General features: G+C 35.4%; 1 protein-coding gene across 1 annotated transcript; it reads right to left on the reverse strand.

Moving 5' to 3' along the window:
• Positions 1–8,076: 8,076 nt before the first annotated feature.
• LOC131943382 (uncharacterized) lies at positions 8,077–10,790 on the reverse strand. The gene is made up of 6 exons (XM_059303479.1): positions 10,787–10,790; positions 9,873–10,354; positions 9,507–9,611; positions 9,078–9,129; positions 8,239–8,397; positions 8,077–8,135 (listed from the first exon to the last, which is right to left on the reverse strand). Exons 1-6 carry the CDS (start codon positions 10,788–10,790, stop codon positions 8,077–8,079), a joined length of 861 nt encoding a protein of 286 aa, XP_059159462.1.
• Between the last annotated feature and the right edge of the window lie 11,539 nt (positions 10,791–22,329).

Below are 22,329 nucleotides of genomic sequence, written 5' to 3' on the forward strand. Positions count from 1 at the left end.
GGATGGTAAAGCGCACGACTGCTAACAATAACGTCTCGAATTTGGATCTCCGGATTGAGACTGTGAGACGTTTACGAGTTCGCCCAGCACTAATAGGTACCTGACTTCCGTTTGACAGAGTAAAGGCTGCTGGGTATAGGGGTGACCACATTATCTCATCATATACCGGTGAATTCAACTTCATCCTTCACTATTAACTCTACTTTGTCTGCTCCATGGGCGGCAGGTTCGAGAGGGTAAGTTTATTTTTACTGTAATTTGAAGGAAGGGCCCTTGGAACTCACCTATCAAGGGAGTCAGTGATGTGGTTGCAGAAAATACTGCTTAAATTTATTACGTGTTCTACTTTACCTGCACAACTTCCACAAAGTAATCTTCTTCAACCAATAGATATTAAATTATTAGACATGAGGTGTTATTTTAAAGTCAGACAAAGGTTCGAGATAAAGTATTTATAAAAGAACAGTTTTTACAACTCCGGATTAGATCCTACCCCTCCAACCAGCAACGACTCTCTTCTCATCAAAACAGAAGTGTAAACACAACGACCAGTTAGCTGTCCAGAAATAATTCGCTCCTGATCGTCCACTTTTGTAGCCGCTGTAAGCAGTCGTGGACAGGCGTGACGTCGGAGAACCAGAGTCGCCTGAAGACTTTAAGTCAACAATGCAACTAGAGTACATTTCTTTGACAGATCATTGCATGAAATGTTACCATTGACGTTATTGATGAAATACTATGGGCAGTCCAAAGCCATCGGTACATTTATCTTTAGCCCTGTTTTGCTGTCCTCTAATCCATTTTTTTATTAAGTATAGGTTAAGAGGTATACGAGCCAGGGATGGATTGGCTCGCCAATATACCTTAACTTCAACTAGTACATTTTTATAGATTTGATATCATTAGAACAAGCAATCATCTCAAGTATAGATCACCATTAAAATAATTTCACATCTCTCATACATACCACCGTCCATCTCACACACATGCTTTCCCCAATTAACGCAATTTTTTAAAAATTGCTGGTATTTTTCCCCTCCATTTTACCATTGTTTGATACCAAGGCATAAAATGCATGCTATGATGGGAGCGAAATGCACAATGCAAATTTTAATAATCTGGAGGTAGGAGTCGTAGTCACAGCAAGTCCATCCCATTTAAGAGGTAACATTTGAAAATATTTCTAAAAAAAAAAACAACAGGACAATAATAACATGTAATTATAGTTAATTACCCGACTCGTTATACTTAGAACATAACATCAGAAGCCATTAGATTTACATACTAGCTTTATTAAGCAGCTACAATTCAATCTCCGACGTATATGTCTGAGCTCTTTGTGCAGTCACAGACAGAAAGTGCAAACAAGAATACACACAAGGGAAATAATCATTATATAGGAAAGTAATTCAAGATCAGTTAAAAATAACACTAAATAATGTAACAATAGCTGACAATATATAAAGAAACAGTTATAAGGGTTGTTAATAAAATAAGAAAATAAGCAAGTTTATATTATTACACATTTATACCTATACTTTAAAAAAATGTGTACACAAGTTTATATTTTTTGCTGCAAAATTTTACGAGTGCAAGATGATTATGAAAAACAGTCTCTGTTTATAATTACTATTAAATCTTAAAAATACATTGATATGTCAAACACATTATATGAATTAATTTAAAAAGCTTAACTAATATCTTATTGTAATTGTTTTTTTTTCTATTCCTTTAAAGGTTGAAAATATTAACTAAGTTATTTTTGTTTTCAATGTCAAATTTTATGTTGGTAAGATTACAAAGTTTTTTGGTGACTTTCAAAATAAAAAATCAAAACATTAAGGAATATTTAAATGTAATAAATACTACTGTAATGAATTTTTAAAAAATTCAAAATCCATAAACTTTTAATTAAACACCCAACAGGAAACAAGCGAAATTATTATAAACATAATTAGCTTGTTGAATATCAATACATTTAAGGAACAAAGAATCACCCGTTTTCATTAACACACAAGAAGATCTTTCGATCGAAGAACCTTTTTTAGTTAAGGAAGCGTCATTTACCACACTTGTTCCAGTGTTTGACTGATGCTGTAGAACGTGTATGGAAGGGGTATCGGTTTGGGTGACCTTAAACATCACGTGGTACAGACCGTCTTGAGGTGCCGTAAAAGTCCCAGTACTGACATCAAAGTGGTTCCCAATGTTACACTGTACGGTTGTAAATTTGTTGGATAGGTGACCGGTTCCCTTGCCGTCAGAAGCCATGAATCCCACTACAGAGCTGTACCACTTTCGATCCTCTAAAATGTATATATTTATATAGGCCCAATATACAATTATATATATATATATATATATATATATATATATATATATATATATATATATGATTTATTATATACACAAAACAAACATACATATACAAAGGAGTAGCATACACATGGGTGCTTGGATATAAGCTCACTCATACAAAAAAACTACACACAAACACACCAGCATTAGTTTTAGTAGTCGTTTCATAAGTAACTTTACTTACTGTATTTTTCAAATTCACCCGCTAACTTTTCAACATCATCTTCAAGATCGTGAATCTTTAAATGGAATTAAATTAAAACTATTTTTGTTTCCATATAAGTTAGATGAAATTCTAATAAAAAAAACGATTAAACGAATTCGATTTTTTAAATTTGTAAAAATAATTAACCAAAATATTCATAACTATTCTACATTTTCAGTTAGTTTATCATTATTTTTATCATTAAAAATAAATTTAAACATTTGTTTTGATTAACATTAGAAGAAAGGTTTTAGAAAAAATAAATTTCAAAAATTAGTTGAAAAAATTATTAACTAAAACATTTTTCAAAAAATATAATCCCTTTATAATTTCATTTTACCTTTTTTGCTCTTTTATCTTTCTCTTTCATGTTTGTATTAATGCGTTTAAATAACTTCTCTACTGGTAAAATCCTTTTCTGTTGAAGTGAGCACATCAGGCCAAACTACATAGAACATGGTTATAAAAGATATTATTTAATTGTTAATGACACTTTGACACAACACGTTTTCTTAAGTGTTGTTTTTTTTCTGTGAACATTTAAATCAAACTAAAACATGAACATTGAATTTAAACAAACATTTCAATGTAATATACTTGAAAACGAAATAATTGATTTCTAAGCTTTTTTCAGATTTTTATTTAACCCTATTAAAATTGCCAGAAAACAAAAACGATTTATTCGCTTTTATTTCATATTTTTAAGCATACCTTTGAATGTAAGGCTTCGATTTCGTTAGTTAGGAATATTTCACTTGTAGCTGTTTTTTCTTTTAAATCTGTTATCAAAGCATTTTGGCTGGCGAATTGTACATCAAAATTAACATGTGTTTTTTGGATAGAATCGTCAATTAATTTTGACAGGTTCGCGATGTTTGCGTTTGTTTGTGTTTCAATTTCTGTTTTCTGCTTCTTAAGTAATTTGCTCTGTTTAACTTTTTGTCTTGCTAACGACTTCTCAATTTCTGTAATCTTGTTGCATAAATCAGTCCATTTTATTGAAAGTTTACTGACGCTTTTTTCAACCGCTTCAAGTTTTTGTAAAACGTTGGATGATTCAGCTAAAGAAAAAAATGATCCATCAGATTAACCTGGTTCAACATAAATTACAGTTAAATAATTAAAAGTCCATACATGAAACTGATGAAATGTACCTAACAATTTTAAGAATTACGCTATTGTTCTATATATTTATATAACTATATATCTGTATATCTATGTTACAAATTATACATCTATATATATACATGTATATATACATGTATATATATACGTCTATAAACGTCTATATATACATCAATATATCTATATCTATATATCAATATATCAATATATCTATATATCCATATATCCATATATCCATATATCCATATATCCATATATCCATTTATCCATATATCCATATATCCATATATCCATATATCCATATATCCATATATCCATATATCCATATATCCATATATCCATATATCCATATATCCATATATCCATATATCCATATAACCATATATCCATATATCCATATATCCATATATCCATATATCCATATATCCATGTATCCATATATCCATATATCCATATATCCATATATCCATATATCCATATGTCCATATATCCATATGTCCATATATCCATATATCCATATATCCATATATCCATATATCCATATATCCATATATCCATATATCCATATATCCATATATCCATATATCCATATATCCATATATCCATATATTCATATATCCAAATATCCATATGTCCATATGTCCATATGTCCATATATCCAAATATCCATATGTCCATATGTCCATATATCCATTATCCATATATCCATATATCCATATATTGATGTATCAATCTATCCATGTATCCATGTATCCATGTATCCATATATCCATGTATCCATGTATCCATGTATCCATGTATCCATATATCCATATATCCATATATCCATATATCCATATATCCATATATCCATATATCCATATATCCATTTATCCATTTATCCATTTATCCATATATCCATATATCCATATATTCATATATCCATAATCCATATATCCATATATTCATACATCCATATATCCATATATCTATATATCCATATGTCCATATATCCATATATCCATATATCCATTTATCCATATATCCATATATCCATATATCCATATATCCATTTATCCATTTATCCATTTATCCATATATCCATATATCCATATATTCATATATCCATATTCCATATATCCATATATTCATACATCCATATATCCATATATCTATATATCCATATGTCCATATATCCATATATCCATATATCTATATATCCATTTATCCATATATCCATATATCCATATATCTATATATCCATATATCTATATATCTATATCTATAATGTGTATGTGCGTGTGCGTAGTTATTTTTATGGTCAAAAACTTCACATAGATTACCTTCTGTTTTAACACTGCTGTTTCCTGTATGTGTTGCATAAATAGTCCCATAGTGCGTATCTCTAGTTGTTTTGTCGAGTTTGTCTGCATTTGATGTCATTTTCAAATAAAATATATAGATATATAATAATGAGTAATTATACAAACGCTTTTTATTGAAACTTTTTATGATTTTTATTATTAATATAAAGAAATTTTTTCCCTTTTTCGTGCACAATTATATTATATTTTAAAGTGTATTATTCAAATCCTTTTGCAAGATTTTTTTTTTCTCTGTCTGTCAGAATAGTTCAAAACTGCCATCAAAATTTCGAGCTCTTCTAACTGACAGATTTGTTTCAAACTTGGCACATGGGTGATGACCCAATAACCATGCAATCTGACATCAGTTTGACGGAAGAATACAAAAGACAAAAGCACGATAGAGGAAGTAAGTTAAAATATACGTTGTAACATAAAGCAAACAGTTCTATTGATGTATACAATGAAGTTTAATCCTGCAACATTAATTTTATTACGTTTTTCAATGCTAAAACAGAACGGACCATAATGGTAACAAAAATATCATCCTTAACTGCAAAACATACTTCCGCAGCTTTACATTTTGTTGTTAAATGTATGTTGTTTATTTCATTAATAAAAGCCAGAGACATTCATGTCAGGTGGATTATGAAAATTGATTAATTAATCATTAATTTAATATTAATTTATTATTAAAGAAAAAACATTACCTGACATGTCCAGAAATGTTGAAGTAAAAACATGTGTGGCAAAGTTAAGATGGTTACATAGTTCATGAAAATCTTTATTATTTGGATCATTTGTGTTCTGTTCCCAATTGTTTACTTCTAACTCAATCTGAAAATAAACTGCAGCTTAATGTAAACTCATTGATTTTCAGTACATTATCAATAATTTAAAAAAAAATTGAAATTGAAATTCATTACCTTTTTAGAATAGTCTGTGAAAAAACTTAAAAATGTTTCTTTTTCATATTCGAAATATTGAAATAAATTCTGTACAATGTTATTTTGTTGTTCTTTGCGAGTTTGAATTGGCAATGCCATTTATAAAACCAAAGTAAATTTTTGAAGAAGCTTTAACTTATATAGGGTTCCTAATTTAAATGCAACTTCACTGATTGTCTTGATTAAAGTGAAAATTAACCAAATTCAGGTGTATTTCCGGTAAAATTGTCAAGGTACTCATGACGTAAACCTAGTCAACAGCATCATTCAGTCTTTGGAAATTCAAAAAATGATTTTAAAAATCCCTAGTGGTTAAATTCTGTCACTTGCGTGTCAGTTGTGTCTACTTTTAGCATCTTTAGTTTTCTTGGAACGAAATTCAATACCTCAGTCTACCAATCAATATTGATTATTGATTATATTGCAGAAAGGCTATAGGTCGATTCGTCAAAGCGTTGTTTTACAAAACGACTATGATTTTAAAATGTAATTGTTACATCGATTATTTTGCTTTCAACCTATACCGGATGGATCAATTTTGCGGCCGTGCACATACAATATACATTGTACGGATTAGTCGGATGGTATAGCAAACAACTGCTGACATGCAAGTCTTGAGTTCGAACACCGTGTGCATGAGCCTGGCAGCTCTGATGGGTACCTGATTCCCTTAAAGGAAGTAAAGGCGGGTGGACATAGTTCTGTCTTGCGATTCCAACTTAAATCATCACATTCGCTCTTCTGTTCGACTTCAAAACTTACCAGATTAAAAAATAAACAAAAAATATCAACACTGAAAAAAAGATGATTTAGTTTTGATTTATTATTTCAATTGAATAAAAAAAACAAGGTTTATAAATTTCGAAACAATTTTCATATTTTAAAATAATGACCTAAATCATAAGCAGCGGCAAGATTTGAAATATTGCGCAGAGAATGTCGCGCAATAGTGTCTTAGAGGTTTTAAATAAATTACAAAGACGGAGAATTTTTACTTTATATCAACAAGAGCAAATAGTCTACAAAAACATTTAGAAACAACATTTTTGTTTTCAAACTAAGTCACTTGTTCAAGTTCTTAACAGTGATATGGGCATAGGTTTAACCAATTTTACCGGCGTTTATTTTAATATTCTGTTAACAAGTTCTGCGCTTTGATTCCGATTTCAGCCTGATTTTATTTAAAGATTTTTTTCATAGCTTTTATAGTAGGACAGTAGTTGTTTGATTTTGGAGTTGTCTCTCTCCGATCGCTTGTTGTACAAGCCTTGCATGCTTAATCTGTTAAGGAAGGGGAAGGATCCACGACGATCAGGCAAGCAGTTAAATAGTCTACCCCTCGACCAAGCTTTTTCATATCAAGTCAATCACTCAAGACAGTTACGAGAGGAACAACTATTGAAGTCATAAATATGAGGGAAAATTAAATAACTGAACTATTTTTAGTAACATCGTTGGCTTAACATCAAGGCTAGTAGTGCTTGTAAGTCTCGGTCTTTCTCGCTTAAAATTTTAAAATCTCGTAAACCAGAGAGAGATATTTATTATACGTTTTCGAATAAAATAATTGTTTTGAACAAGTTCAAATTGCTAATAAAAATCACGGCAAATTTTGTTTTAGGCCTCACATCAACATTTAAAAATCCCAAGAATAAGCAAAATGCAATACTTTTCTTTTTTTTTGCCATTAGAATCAAATTAAGTAGGCCTACTGGTAGGCCTAGGTTATTAATATTATATCAATATTGTACCCTACATATAGAACAACTTGTTACTGATTCATTACTTTAAAACAAATCATAATTTTACGTAGGCTTTATTTTTTTCTCTAAGCTATCCCTCATCTTGTAATTTATAACTGTCATTGTTCATCATTTTAAATAATTTAACAATAGCGGAAGTAACTTTTCAATTTATTTTTTCTATATGTTTAATAAAATATTCAAATTCGATTTGAAAATTACTAGCTGGCTAGAAGGTACAAAAACGAAAAGGTGGTAACCTACTTACAAACCCTACTAAAAGCCATATAGATAACAAGAGAATTTAGTACATATTAAAGCACCCAACTTCTCTAGATGTATGGTATCTCCAGCTTTTAACCAAACAAGCCATGATTTTGAAGAGGAACTGGCTTTCGCTGTACACTGAATGCTACTAAAATATTTACAAACATAGTTAGGGTAAACACTATGGCAAACTCACGCCTCTACGCTGTCCTCTCGTATTTGTTTGATTGTTAAATTAACGGTATAGATACCGTCAACAGGAATTTTAAACTTAATAGACCCATTTTCTTGTTTTTCTAGTAAGTTTTCTATGCTACAGTCCAGATTTTTAAAACAAAAGTCTTCATTGGGTACATGATCCTCTTTAGTTGCTGTAAAACCAAGCTTACACTTTTTTATTTGATGTTGCCCTAAATAGTAAACAGAAAACAACATTATTATTTTGATGTTGGTCTAAATAATAAGTATTATAGAAATTTGTTTTCATAAAAAACGTTTTAATAACAAGCTGTTATGTAATAACATAAAACTAAAAAGTAGAAAATAAATTAAAAACTACTATTTAAATAACTCGAGAAAGTCTCGAGTTCGAATCTGGGTGCAAGTCAGTAAAATATTCTCGAGTTCTCCCAGCTCTGATTATTACCTAACGCATGTTAAAGAAAAAACCAAGGCGGCTGGGCATAATGCGGATGACGGTATTCCTTTATATGCCAAGTTCTCTGAAGTAGATGAATTATAATTCATCTGACCCATGTGTCTTTGGCAACAAAGAGAAAACTGATGATAAAGCAAGAAGGCTTTTTTTTATGGAATAGATCATAAGGAAATTACTTTAGTGAAAAAAGATACACGTTGTGAGAGATTGTTATGCTCTTCAAATTTAAGAAACGTTTTTATTCTCGTGTATTGAAATTGTGTAATTATTGGTTGAAAGCATTTTATAAAGCATTTTATAAAGTCCACTTACGTCAAACAATTTTATGATTTTTTTTTACCTTACCAGCATCATGAGTTAAATTTCTTTTTTTCTAATATTGCATTTTACTGAGAATGATTTTAAATATTATTATTATTACAAATTACTTACAGACTCTGCTGAAATCCAAAAGTAAAGCATTTTCATTAGACGTGGTTCCAACCTAGGGAGAAAGGTAATTGGTTTAGGATTAATAACTGTGTTTCATTGAATTTCACACAAAAACATGTTTTGTAGTACAGGTATCACTAATTGTAAGAAAATAATAAAATGTGGCATTATTAAAATACTCATGTGACCTAGAAACATCTGCCTTAATTTATTTTAAAATTATTTTAATCTAAGGTAATAGTGCAAATATAACATTTCTAAAAATTTAAATCTTTAAATAAGGCAATCACTGCGTATGCATGTATATTTCCATAACATTAAAAACTTCATATAAAAAAATAGTAGTAAAGCCTAATTTGATTTCATCATTGAACTTTTTATACATAATAATTTAGATAGAAAAAATAATGATACAAAAACTGAATTTACCATTTGAACATTTTGTTCTAGATTGGATCTGTTTTTGTTAATATTTTGCATCAGTTTTTCGATTGGTGCCAATCTTTGCTGGAGAACTCTGCACATCACACCATACTAGGTTGCACATGCAAAAGATAAAAACTACACTTAGATTACTCAAAATTTGTAGCTTTCCATTTTTATATTTTATATATAGCATGTTATGCTAAGATTGAGATTTTTTTGGCCATTACAAACAGCTATCATTATCCACAAAATCAGTTATTAAGCTGCCCTATTTATTCAAATGTTGGATTTTTAGGTACGACAATTGTAACAACACGTATTAACAGTAATACCCTTTTGACTATACCTTGGGAATGTATAAATAATTACCTTTAAAACTGTGTTTTCCAATGCTTTATGTGAAGCATCATTATTTTTCTTTTCATTTTCTTGTAATGAAGCTATAATGCCAGAATGCACTTTCATTTCTCTCGACATCGATTTTATTTCATCAGCATTAGCTTGAATATCTTTTTCTATTTTAACTATTGTTTTCTCATTTTCTTTAACATCAAAAGACAGTTTCTGTAACTGCTTGTTTGAATTGGATTCTTTATCTTTTAACCTTTCAAATTCCTTAACAATATTCACCACACTATTTTCTTGTTCTATTATTTGTTTCGCAAGGTTTTTAAAATTCTGTTTTTGTTTTTTAGACAGGTTTTCTATTTTTAGGCTACAGTCAGATTCAAAGTTTTCTCTCCATTGTTTCATCTCTAATATTTCCTCTTCTGTGTTGGATACGGCAGAAATTTTTGCTTCAAGTTGATCTAGTCGTCTTGTCAGAAAAGTTAAAGTGTCTTCTGAATTAGCTGAAAAAGAAGTAAATTGAAAAAACGTTCATTTTCATAACCAAATATTGATAAAACTGATAATATAGATATCAGTTAAAATCTTGGTTTTGATTGTCGATTAAGGTGATGAATGGTAACCTACTTCTCTTATTAAAGCATATACTCGAATTGTCACTTCTAGCTTCCGCTGGCTTTAGTCAGAGTTTCTTCCAAGCAACTCTTCGAAGAAAGTATACAGCCCCCAACCCTCCTAACAAAATAAAATGTATATAGAAAATTTATACTTGTATTAGTTGCCTCCTCCAGAAATTGTTAGTGCCACCCCCAGAGAAAAAAGTCTGAAAGAAACACTGGTTTTAGTTATGCGTTATGTTTTCCTTGAATAGTATTTTGAGAGCTGTCTACACATTGATAGCATTTCTGGGAATTTAAACTAAATGTTAAACCTACCCATTATTCTAACACTGGAATCCTGTGGTGCAGTTTTTGCTGGTTTAATGTTTGTGCCAGTTTGTTCTTCAATGGGCAGTATAGCACCTTGTAGCTGATCTTTTATAAGATTGTTAAAAAAATTATTAATACAATGTTAATAATAATTGTTTAATAATAATTTATTTAAATATCTTTTTTTTAAATTTAAAAATTTGTTTAAATAATTGCAAAAAAAGAGTGAAATTTTAAGTGTACAATTTTTTTTATAAAAGAACACTGTATTTTCAATTATTTCTGACAATATATTTTCCTGTTATGGTTAAGCTTTGGTTTAGATGTCAGTTAGCAAATGCAATTGTAATAGAATCATTACACTGGTAAATAATGTTAATAGTTATGAAATGAACTTAAACTATTACCAGTGACCGCATCAATGTATTCAGCTAAAGTCATATTGGCTGTGGTGATCATAGCTGCAGCTTCTTTGTATGTCGTGGTTTGCTCAGTAGGTTTGTCCATCCATTCCTTAGTTTTTGTGATAATCTGCATGGATTAAATAAATGGCCTACAACTTACCATCTTGCTATCATGGCTATATTTAATACCTTAAACCAGGACGATATACTCTGGAGTAAAAACAGTGAACTCTGCTTCACTTTTTACAAGTCGTTTCTAGTCTAGTGGGTGGTTTTATTTTGTTATATTTTAAAAAAAAAACCTTTAAAGCATCTGCTGGATCATAGGTGTCGCCTCGACTCAATGTTATTTTTGTAGTTTCTGGTCAAAACACAATATATAACTATTATAACCAGAGTTTCTGTCAGGCATCCCCTTTCTCCCCCCCCCCCCCCTCCACCCGCCAAACGAAATATAATTTATATATTAAAATACATACTTATACCTTAGTCCACCCCATACCCACGGAGAAAAAATCTGGAATAAACACATGATAGAACATGACTTGTTTGATATTTTTCTCAGATTAATACACGCCTGAACAATTCAGTTTCAACAAGGCTCATATATCTAAAACAACTAAGTAGTTTTAATTTCACCAACCTGTGTTACAAAGGTATGAAGCAGATTCTGTAACTGATCATTGTTTTCCTCCAGACTCTCCAGAAGATTGTTTAAAACTTTCTTCGACTGGGTGCTGATTGACATCTTAAAAATATATATTGGATCTCTATAAGGCAGATCTTCTAGAGCACGAGATCAAACGTGTAAATTGTGGTATTCGTGGTATTTAAAAGTATTAATAATTTGAAAACTATAAGTTTAAGCACAATTTTTTAACAATCGGCTGTAGCTAATACACAGTAGGCTAACACAATGACACACATCGTACTACATCTAATCTCCCTTGTCCTAAAATAGGCAACTTTTAGTGGGCAACAAGTAGGGCTAGTACTACTACAAGTTTTATTTTATCAAGGCTTTTATGCTTAAGTAAAAATAAATTCAAAGAACCGAGTTAAGAGCAGTGTTTCTTCCAGACTTTTTTCTCCGGGGGGGCACTTGAAATTTTCGGGGGGGCGGTAGACTTTCTTCGGGGGGGCGGACACTGTTAAAAGTATATATTTTCTATATAAATTATATAAATTTCATTTCGTTCGGGGGGGGGGGGGGCGGTAAAAATTTCTCGGGGGGGGGCTTCGCCCCCCCGAAGAGATGCCTGGAAGAAACTCTGGTTAAGAGTGTGTAACACATATATTGGTAGCTAGTAGTTACTTATAAAGTAGTAAATGGTCTAATGCTTAAGTAGGTCTATATGACAGTTAATTCAGACTAAAGCTTTGTTTAGTATGGTAAAGGCCAGAGGTGTCGGAAGGATTAAGGAATAAGAGGAGTGGCAAGTCAAGAATAGGCTCCATATTTAACTGACAGTTATTTATCAGTCCCAGCTCATGAAATCCGACGCCAATGCATAGTTTCTTTCAGGCAGCTCTTCCGGGGCCGAGAGAGCCCTCCCCCCTCCTTCCCGGAAGAGAATCTACAGCCCCCCCCCCCCCCCCCCCCCGAACGAAATGGAATTGAAATATAAAACAAACACTTTTACCAGTGTCCCCCCACCCCCGGAAAATCTAGTCCTAGCCCTAGCCCTAACCATAATAACCCCAACCGTAACCGTAACCCTAGCCCTAACTTTAACCCTAACCCTAGCTGTAATGTCCTACTGGGCGGGGGGGGGGGGTAATTGTGACAGGAGGTAATTGATAGGGGGATAATTACTCCGGGGGGTAATATCGGGGGGAAATGTTCATCCCTAAACCTAAGGGGGGGGGTCTTATCCAGTTAAGCCCCGCCATTTTTTGCCGGCTCCAATTTAAAGCACTCACCCAACCTTGACCTATTTCTGATGTCTAGGAATTTGAATATTTAAATGAACTCCTTATCTGCCTCTGGTGCCAAGGTTTAGGGTAGTTTTAGGGTCAGTGTTGGGTTGCCGTTAAAAAAATTAAAGTACAAGTTTCATATCCTTTTTTTCAAATTCGTTTTTCGGGTGACGTGTGTTAACTTTTTGTCGGGGCATATCTGGTCAAGATCCTCTAATGGAAACTAACTGAAAATAGATTAACTTAAATACCGCTTTGGTAATTTATTATTACTTTCGTTTAATGTTCTTGAAAGTTTTCCTCCTCACGGGTCTTTGCCTTTTGTGTTGCCTCTCGCTGAGGTAGCGGTTAGCAAGCTAGACTGAAAGAACGCGAGGGGCGTTGTAAGGGTTTCTAACTCCCACAACTAGGCCGTTAAAAATACATTTTATTGAGGTTTGTTATTCCCTACCTTTCAGAATGTTGCGGAAATAAGGTAGGCATTAAAATAGTGAAATAAATGTGTAATTTCGGATATTAATTTAGTTACAACTGCATAAATATCTGGCGATATTTTTGTAAACAGAAACATTAAAACAATGGGTGTTTGATGCCAGTAAGTTAACCTAGGTCATATTAACATAGAGTTTCCATTCAGTAAATGCATACGAATCGGGCTTGACCTTTCATGGGCGTGTTTGTTTTACCTAACTTTTCTTAAATATGGGGGTCATCCATAAATAACGTCACCCTTTTTTTTAACGATTTGTACCTCCCCCCTCCCCTCCGTCACACATCGTCACAATAAGCCAGACCACCCCCCCATGAAATGACGTATCACCTCAGCCTACAACCCACTCAAAACTTCAGTTGAATTTTTCTTAAAATACGATATTTTCCATTAATATATCTGAACTATGTCAACATAGAATATTTTAATCAATACTATTACAATATATTAAAACAGTTTTCTAAAACGCGAAATAACGGCTAAAATTAGTTTTCTAACATAGTTTTCTGAACACCGCCCCCCCCCCCAGTGTTTCTTCCAGACTTTTTTCTCTTGAAATTTTCGGGGGGGGGGGGGGGGGGGGTGGGCGGTAGACTTTCTTCGGGGGGGGGGGGGAGCGGACACTGTTAAAAGTATATATTTTCTATATAAATTACATAAATTTCATTTCGTTCGGGGGAGGGGGGGGGGGCGGTAGAAATTTTTCGGGGGGGGGGGGGGGGGGGGGAAAGCCCCCCCCCCAAGAGATGCCTGGAAGGAACCCTGCCCCTCCCCCTCCCCTCTCCCTTCCCTTCACCACAAACCGACACAAAATTACGGACCACACTCCTTAATACAAGTGTGACGTCATTTATAGACGACACATATTATATATTAAATACTTTATTTTCAGTAATCAATATTGTAACCATTCTTACATATATATACATATATATATATATATATATATATATATATATATATATATATATATATATATATATATATATATATATATATATATATATATATATATATATTCTTATACTGTTTTTATGTGTGGAAACATAATATTGGGAAAAAGAAGATTGCTTTGACCTTTAAGTAAGCTTTACAAGGGAAGTAATCCTAATTAATTATCCAAAATTACGTTATAAGCTAAAACACTAAGTACTAGAACGAAAGTTTCACAATTTATTTCATTGAATTACTTTTAATTATAGTTCTAAAAATACAAAGATATTATTGTATACGGTTTTTGTGTATTATTATTAAGGGCGCAATAAACATTTTCCGATAGAAAAACCTTTTCATAAACAACAATATGATTACATAAATTGAAAAAAATTAAGAATAAGTTTAATTTGAACATCAATTGTTTGATGCGATTTATACTTGGTAATCTTCTTTCCCTTTTTGAGGTGCTTCTGTGTTGGAGGTTGTCTCGAGCACGATTGAGTGTCTTTATTATTTTCCCTTGTGCTCCAAGGGCTGTATTCGTTCTTCCAATTGTTGATGTGATGGTGTCCTTTGCAGTTTAATAGTATTTGCTGTTGCAGTGTTGTTAACTGTATAGCTGGTGTCATTTAGTTGTGTCGAATTGCAGACAGTTGGTGTCAGCGTATTTGGTTTTGGGGTTGTCTGCTTTGTTGGTTTCAGATGTGGTTGGTTGCACTTATTTGACCATTGTTGCGTTGATGAGCAGTGTTGGCAGGCTTGTTTCCTGCCTGAGATGGTTATTAGAATGTCGATTGTTTTGTCTTTGTAGTTTAATTTGATATAGAGTGGAATGTCTGTTGTTTTTTCTGCGTATATAGTTATTGTACGGTTGTTTGTTAGTGGGATGGTTTGAATTATGGGTTCTTTTAAACTGAAGGTATTAAGTGCCTTGGTGAGATTTTCATTGTTAATTGTAGGTGGGACCTATCAGTCGTTCGGTTCTTGTCGTAAACTGCGAAAATGAGACAGTATGGTCTGTAGGTCTTCGTTGTCATGTGCATCGTTGTAACATCGAAGGCATCGGAGCTGAAGAACCACGTGTGAGCTCTTCCGTAGTTGAGAAGTAAAATGGGTTTGTCGCTAATCATCTGCCTAATGACTTGGCCTTAAAGGTTTGGCAGAACTCTGCTATTGATAGTGACTTGCATCGTGTTGGCGTAGAAAAGATCCGGACAGCCATCCTTAGTCAGGTCTAAGGTGGCTGTTGTTCCTGAAAAGGATGGGGGGCCATGGTTTACATTAAGCTCCTAGTGCCGTAACATTATCAGATCCTTTCAACAGCTTTCGCCAGAGTAATCAAATTAGTGGGCCCAAGCCCACTGTAGATGTTGCATTCTGTTCAATTATGTATGTTTGTAAAAAGAAAATTGAGGAAAAATTTAAACGAGAAGTATTACCACGGTGCATGGGGGTCGGCGTGGTCGAGTCGGTAAAGCTCATGGTTGCTAAACCGAAAAGTCTCGAGTTCGAACCCTCGGGGAGATGAGGCTAGTTAGCTGGAGACAGCCACTCTTATAGGAGAGACAACTCCAAAAGCTTCCTTGAAGCTTGTTCTTTGTTGGACAAAGGCTATGGAAGCAAATCCAAAAAGAAAAGCAGGCTGAAATCGGATTCAATGGCCTCTATGGCGCAAAACCAGTTGACACGTATCCTTAATTGTGTTGGAGGCGTGGTCGAGTCTGCAAAAAGCTCATGGTTGATAAATCCGAAAAAGTCTCGAGTCAAACCCACTGGCAGATAAATCTCGAGACCTTTCAACACAAAAAATTAAGAACGAAGAAGAAGAAGAACCACGGTGCATCAAATAATGCGACACAAATAAAGTATCACAAATAAATAATGTTGATGTACTTGAAAATACTTTGAATATATCATCGAAAATACTTGTTTTCTTTTTTATATTTTGTTGGGTTTTTTTTTTACTTTCTCGTATATGAAGTATAGAGGAAGTATTGTAATCATGCAAAAAATCGAAATCAAGATTTTCATAAATCATGATGTTTTACACCTCTCTGAGTCGTAAAAACTTGGTATTAAAATTTTGTCCGTATTTCTGTGTCTGTGTGTGTAAGCGTGTGTCTTTATAGTTATTTAAAGAGGTGTATGTTATTAAAAATTTAACGAAAATTATTTATTTTCTACTTTTTACTGCATTATTACGTATAAGCTTGTTAGTAAAACGTTGTTTATGATTTTTTTTACTGTGCATTTTTTCGTATTTCTTTCTAAGTAATGGCTTACGCTATGTAAGCTACTCCCATAAATATTTGCCTTATAGCCCGATCAGTATCTTGCAGTCTCTGAAAGACAGGTATCAGCAACACACAAACACACGTGAAAAAAAATCAGCAGTCTGTGACAAACAATTCACCGATGTAAATCAGTTGAAAATAAATTATTTTGTTACTAAATTTAGAAATTTCAAAATTAAATATTAAGGACTAATTGTCTATCTAATAATTGTCTATCTAATAATTAGATGTAGATATCCTTGAACTTTTTTTTGTTATCGAGGAAGAGTGTATCGGGAAAGATTGAACGAAATCGCTGCATTAGAAGTGGATTAAAATTTAGTTGCAATATTAGGCGCAGTCAACAAACAAAGCAAGAAAAAAACAGACATTCTAAAGTAACTAAATGCAAATAAATATGTAAACAATATGTATACCGTGATACCTTGAATGAAATGGAATTCAAACACAAAACAATTATTATAGTACAAATATATATATATATATATATATATATATATATATATATATATATATATATATATATATATATATATATATATATATATATATATATATATACATATATATATATATATATATATATGTAACTAGGGGAAGTTACCAGAGACATAAGAACGCAGTACAGCGCTGTCAACTTTGACACGACTGATGTAATAACGCAGGTGTTGGCTGATAACGATCAGAAAGCCAAGGCGTAGTATCTTGGGAAGCGATACGATAAGAACGCAATACGGTCTGTCAACTTTGATGTGACAGGATGCAGATGGCTTATTAAATCGGACTGTACGACAGAAGCGGCGTAATTAACATTCTGATGCAACGATTAGAATCGATTACGATTACGATTAGGATAGAACCGAATACGATTACGAATACGAAGGGGATATATAGGAAGGCGACGGCTGAGCTCGCAGTCTCTCTCTCGATCAGTCAGTCAGTGAGGCAGTATCAAGTTGGTTATTGAACGGGTTAGCCGTATTGTGTTAAGAAGGACGATAGACATGTGCATTCAGTTATGTGAAGACTAGTGAGGACTGTTGGGGGTCAGTTGATTCAGACTATTATTGTGAAGCATTCCTTTTGATTCATTATATTATTGTGAAGCATTTCTTTGATTCATGAAATAAAAGGATCAATAGCGAACCTGCATCTTCGAGTATCTATACTGTGGTCGATGTTGTGTAGAATGAGTGGTTAGACTCGGTAACATTTGGCGTTGTCGAGCAGAACTCGTTAACATTTGGCACTACAGGCAAATAGTCTCGTTACATTTGGCGCTGCGGACAGGATGAATTCAAAGAGACTTGCCGCTTGAGGCACCCATAGTCAACCTTGTTCATAACTGTGTTTCGTGTGTGTGTGAATTAGGACATTCAGGAACAGGGAAAATTGAGGAACGAGGAACATTTTTCATACACACACGGTAAGAAAGAACTCTTTTTTTTTACTCAAGGAATAAAATGTCTACTCTGGACGAGAAGCAGACCCATATTGTGGTCCTGCCCAGAGAGTCCCACATTAACAAATTTTACGGGGACGGTGATCCAGCTTTAACCAACAGGTTCAGTGAAGAGGTCAAAGCGGCCTGGGCCTCGAGACACATGTCACCAGAGGAAAGATTAAGACTGCTGATGGGCAGTATAGGAGAGACGGTTAGGGCAGAGGTCAAATGCCACGATAAAACCATCCAATCAGATCCAGATAAGGTGCTGGATCTAATTATGGAGACCTTTGGGGAGAGACGGTCGGGATCGCAACTGCTATCGGGGTTCGTAGGCTTAAAGCAGAGAATGGCGGAGAGTGTGATGGAGTATTCACACCGAATGAACAGGGCCTTTGATTCGGTAAAGGGCAAAACACCTGACATTGATGTACGCCTACTGAGGGACCATTTCATCGAGGGGCTAGCAACCCCGATCTTAAGGAGAGAGTTGAAAGAGGAGGTCCACAAAGACCCGCAGTTGACCTTCCTTCAGGTCAGGAACTCAGCGATCCGCAGGTCCGAGGATGAGGACCAATCGAACTGTTCGGTGGACAAAGTCTCTGTGCCGGAACAGAAACAATTCCCACCCACAGGGACCGGCACGGTGGAAACCATGATGGCTCAACTGTTGGCCCACCTGGATAAGGTTGACCAACGATTGGAGAGGTTAGAAAGCAGGTCAACAGCTGAGAATCAGGAAAAGAACGGGACAAAACAGAGACAGGTTGGACGGCCGCGACCCGCCGGTCCATCGCTCCGGTGGACGGCTGACGGTCGACCAATTTGCTTGTCCTGTTCACAACCCGGACATATGGCACGGTACTGTCAGGGAAACGGTCGTCCTCTGTAAGGCAGGGCCAGGCTACAGAGGGGCGAGGTTATGGCCCAAGAAACAAAATGATGGGAGTCTGTCCCGAAATGGTGATTACGATTGGGGACATCGCGGTGAAGGCAATTGTGGATACAGGCTCCCAGGTGACGACAATTACGGAAAATTTTTACACCAAATGGATGAAAGGAAAAGACCATAGATTGAGGTCTGACACATGCATGCGCCTGACGGCAGCTAATGGACTAACCATTCCATACTGTGGTTATTTTCTGGCGGATGTCGTGGTGGCGGGACATAGGTTGAAGCAGGTTGGGGTGTTCGTTACGAAACACAACCTAGAGACAAATGTGTCAAATATACCTTGCCTGTTGGGCATGAATATTCTTGGCCAGTTGCCAGAATTTCTTACAAATATTGTCGGATCGACCACACCAGGTCGGGGATCCAAGTTGGCCAGGTTTGCCAAGACCAGAGGAAGGATATCAGTCCCGGCAAACACGGTCAAGGCAATCACATTACAAATTGGTGATAGAAGCGTGAATGGTGATGTGATGATAGAACCATGTGGCGCCGCACTGAGGGCAGGCGTCGTGTTACTGCGGACATACACATCAGCGGAGAAGGGACTAGTTCAAGGATTAGTGGCAAATGTTTTGGATGAGGAAATTTTTATACCGCCTAATACTCTGGTAGGAGTACCACAGAACATCGAGGTACTAAGGTCGGCACAGTGCATCGAACTGAGCAATACCAGCAGTAATGAAGTAACAATTAGGTCGATCAATGTGACGGCCGAGGTGAAGAAAGAGGATGGCCGATCATATACATTCCCGGAAACTGAGGACCCAAAACTAAATGAATTGCTGAATAAGTACAGGGATATATTTGCCTCGTACGAGGGTGATTTGGGTTACACGGAAGTAATAAAACACCAGATACCCTTACTACAAGACAAGCCGGTGGCGCAACCTTATCGAAGATTACCACCAAGTCACTACTCGGCGGTGAAAGCACACCTGAACGATCTACTAAAAAAGGGAATTATTACAACCAGCACTAGCCCGTATGCGGCACCGATAGTAGTGGTAAAAAAGAAGTCGGGGGAGATAAGACTGTGTTGTGATTACCGGAAATTGAACAATATCACAAGAAGGGATGCATTCCCCTTGCCTCGTATTGATGAATGTCTTGATGCGTTGGGGGGAGCAAGATTTTTTTCTACCTTAGATTTGGCTAGCGGCTACCACCAAGTGGCCATGCACCCCAACGATCAACATAAGACTGCATTTATTTCTCCACTGGGACTGTACGAGTGGACCCGTATGCCGTTTGGTCTAACTAATGCGCCTGCTACATTCCAGCGAGTAATGCAGAGTGCTATGAGTGACTTTCTATTTCAAATAATGTTGGTGTACTTGGATGATATACTGGTTTACTCAAAAACTTGGGAGGACCATCTAAAAAGATTAGAACAAGTGTTTCTCCGTCTTAGGGAGATAGGAGTAAAGCTGAACCCAGACAAATGCGGCTTCGGTCTGAAATCGGTACATTTTTTGGGTTATGTGATTTCGTCGGATGGCATCGCCACTGACCCAGATAAAATTGCAGCTGTTAAAGAATGGAAACAGCCAACAACTACAGTAGAGGTCAGATCATTCTTGGGCTTTGCTTCCTATTATAGAAAATTTGTACCTGGTTTTGCAAAAATTGCCGCACCGTTGCATGACTTGGTAAACAAAATGACAAAGAAACACAGTAAGGAGAAAAAGAAAGGTAAAACACAACTGATAGGTGAATTATGGACTGATGAATGCCTGAACTCGTTTAAGCTCTTGAAAAAGGCTTTGACAGAGACGCCGATATTAGGATACGCGGACTTTGACAAACCATTTCGGCTAGAAATTGACGCCAGCTCTAAAGGTCTGGGAGCTGTGCTATCACAACAACAAAAGCAAGGTTTCAGGGTTATTGCGTATGCCAGTCGAGCTCTGAAGGAATCAGAGAAGAACATGACAAATTACAGCGCCATGAAACTAGAACTTTTGACATTAAAATGGGCTGTGACTGAAAAATTCAGGGACTATCTATTAGGTGCTAAATGTGTGGTATACACTGACAATAACCCCTTGAGTCACCTAAAGACAGCAAAGTTGGGATCCATCGAACAGCGATGGGCAGCAGAATTGGCACTCTTTGACCTGGAGATAAAATATCGCCCGGGGCGGTCCAATGGCAATGCGGACGCTTTATCAAGGAATCCGTACGAGAGACCGGGCGATGAGGAAGAAACGCTGACAGAAATATGTGAGGTCAGAGCGTCAACAGATATCCCTCACGGGGTGCAAGTGATGCAAAACGGACAGACCGGGGTGGAGCACATATCCACAGAGCCCGGACATATGGACATTAGTGATTTTAATTGCCTTAATCACAAAGAGATAAGAGATGCCCAGAGAACGGATAGTGGCTTACAGCCGCTGTTGAAACACGTCCAGGAACAAAAATTCCCAGGAAGAAGGGAAAGAGAACAATTTGGTCGAGAAACAAAGAAAATACTGAGTCAGTGGGACCGTCTCAGTATAAAGGATGGTGTTCTCATGCGGAGAATTCATGACCAAATTGATGGGACAATACACCAGGTGGTGGTGCCTGGACAATTACGAGAAGAAGTGCTAAGGTTGGCACATGACAGGGCAGGACACCAGGGTCAGGACAGGACGCACAAAATATTACGACGGAGGTGTTACTGGCCCAATATGGAAATGGAGGTCAAACGCCATTGTGAGGCTTGTGTGAGGTGTCAGCATGCGAAAATGCCAGTTGTCAAAATGAGACAGCCATCAGGACACCTACTAGCGACAAAACCACTAGAGATTGTGGCTATGGACTTTACGTCGTTGGAGCAATCATCGGATGGGACGGAACATGTGTTGGTAATGACTGATGTATTCACCAAATGGACTGTGGCGGTGCCCACACGAGATCAGACTGCCAAAACAGTGGCAAAGGTCTTAATAGAACATTGGTTCATCAAATATGGCATACCAAGACAATTACACTCTGACCAAGGAAGGGCCTTTGAGTCAGAAGTAATTAACCAACTGTGCAGCCACTACGGGATCAACAAATCTAGAACAACCACATTTAATCCGAAAGGAAACGGACAGTGCGAGCGGTTCAACCGCAG

This window comes from Physella acuta, unplaced genomic scaffold, assembly GCF_028476545.2.
Source record: "Physella acuta isolate Inbredline_101_S28 unplaced genomic scaffold, ASM2847654v3 ptg000454l, whole genome shotgun sequence".
Classification (NCBI taxonomy): Eukaryota; Metazoa; Mollusca; class Gastropoda; family Physidae; genus Physella; species Physella acuta.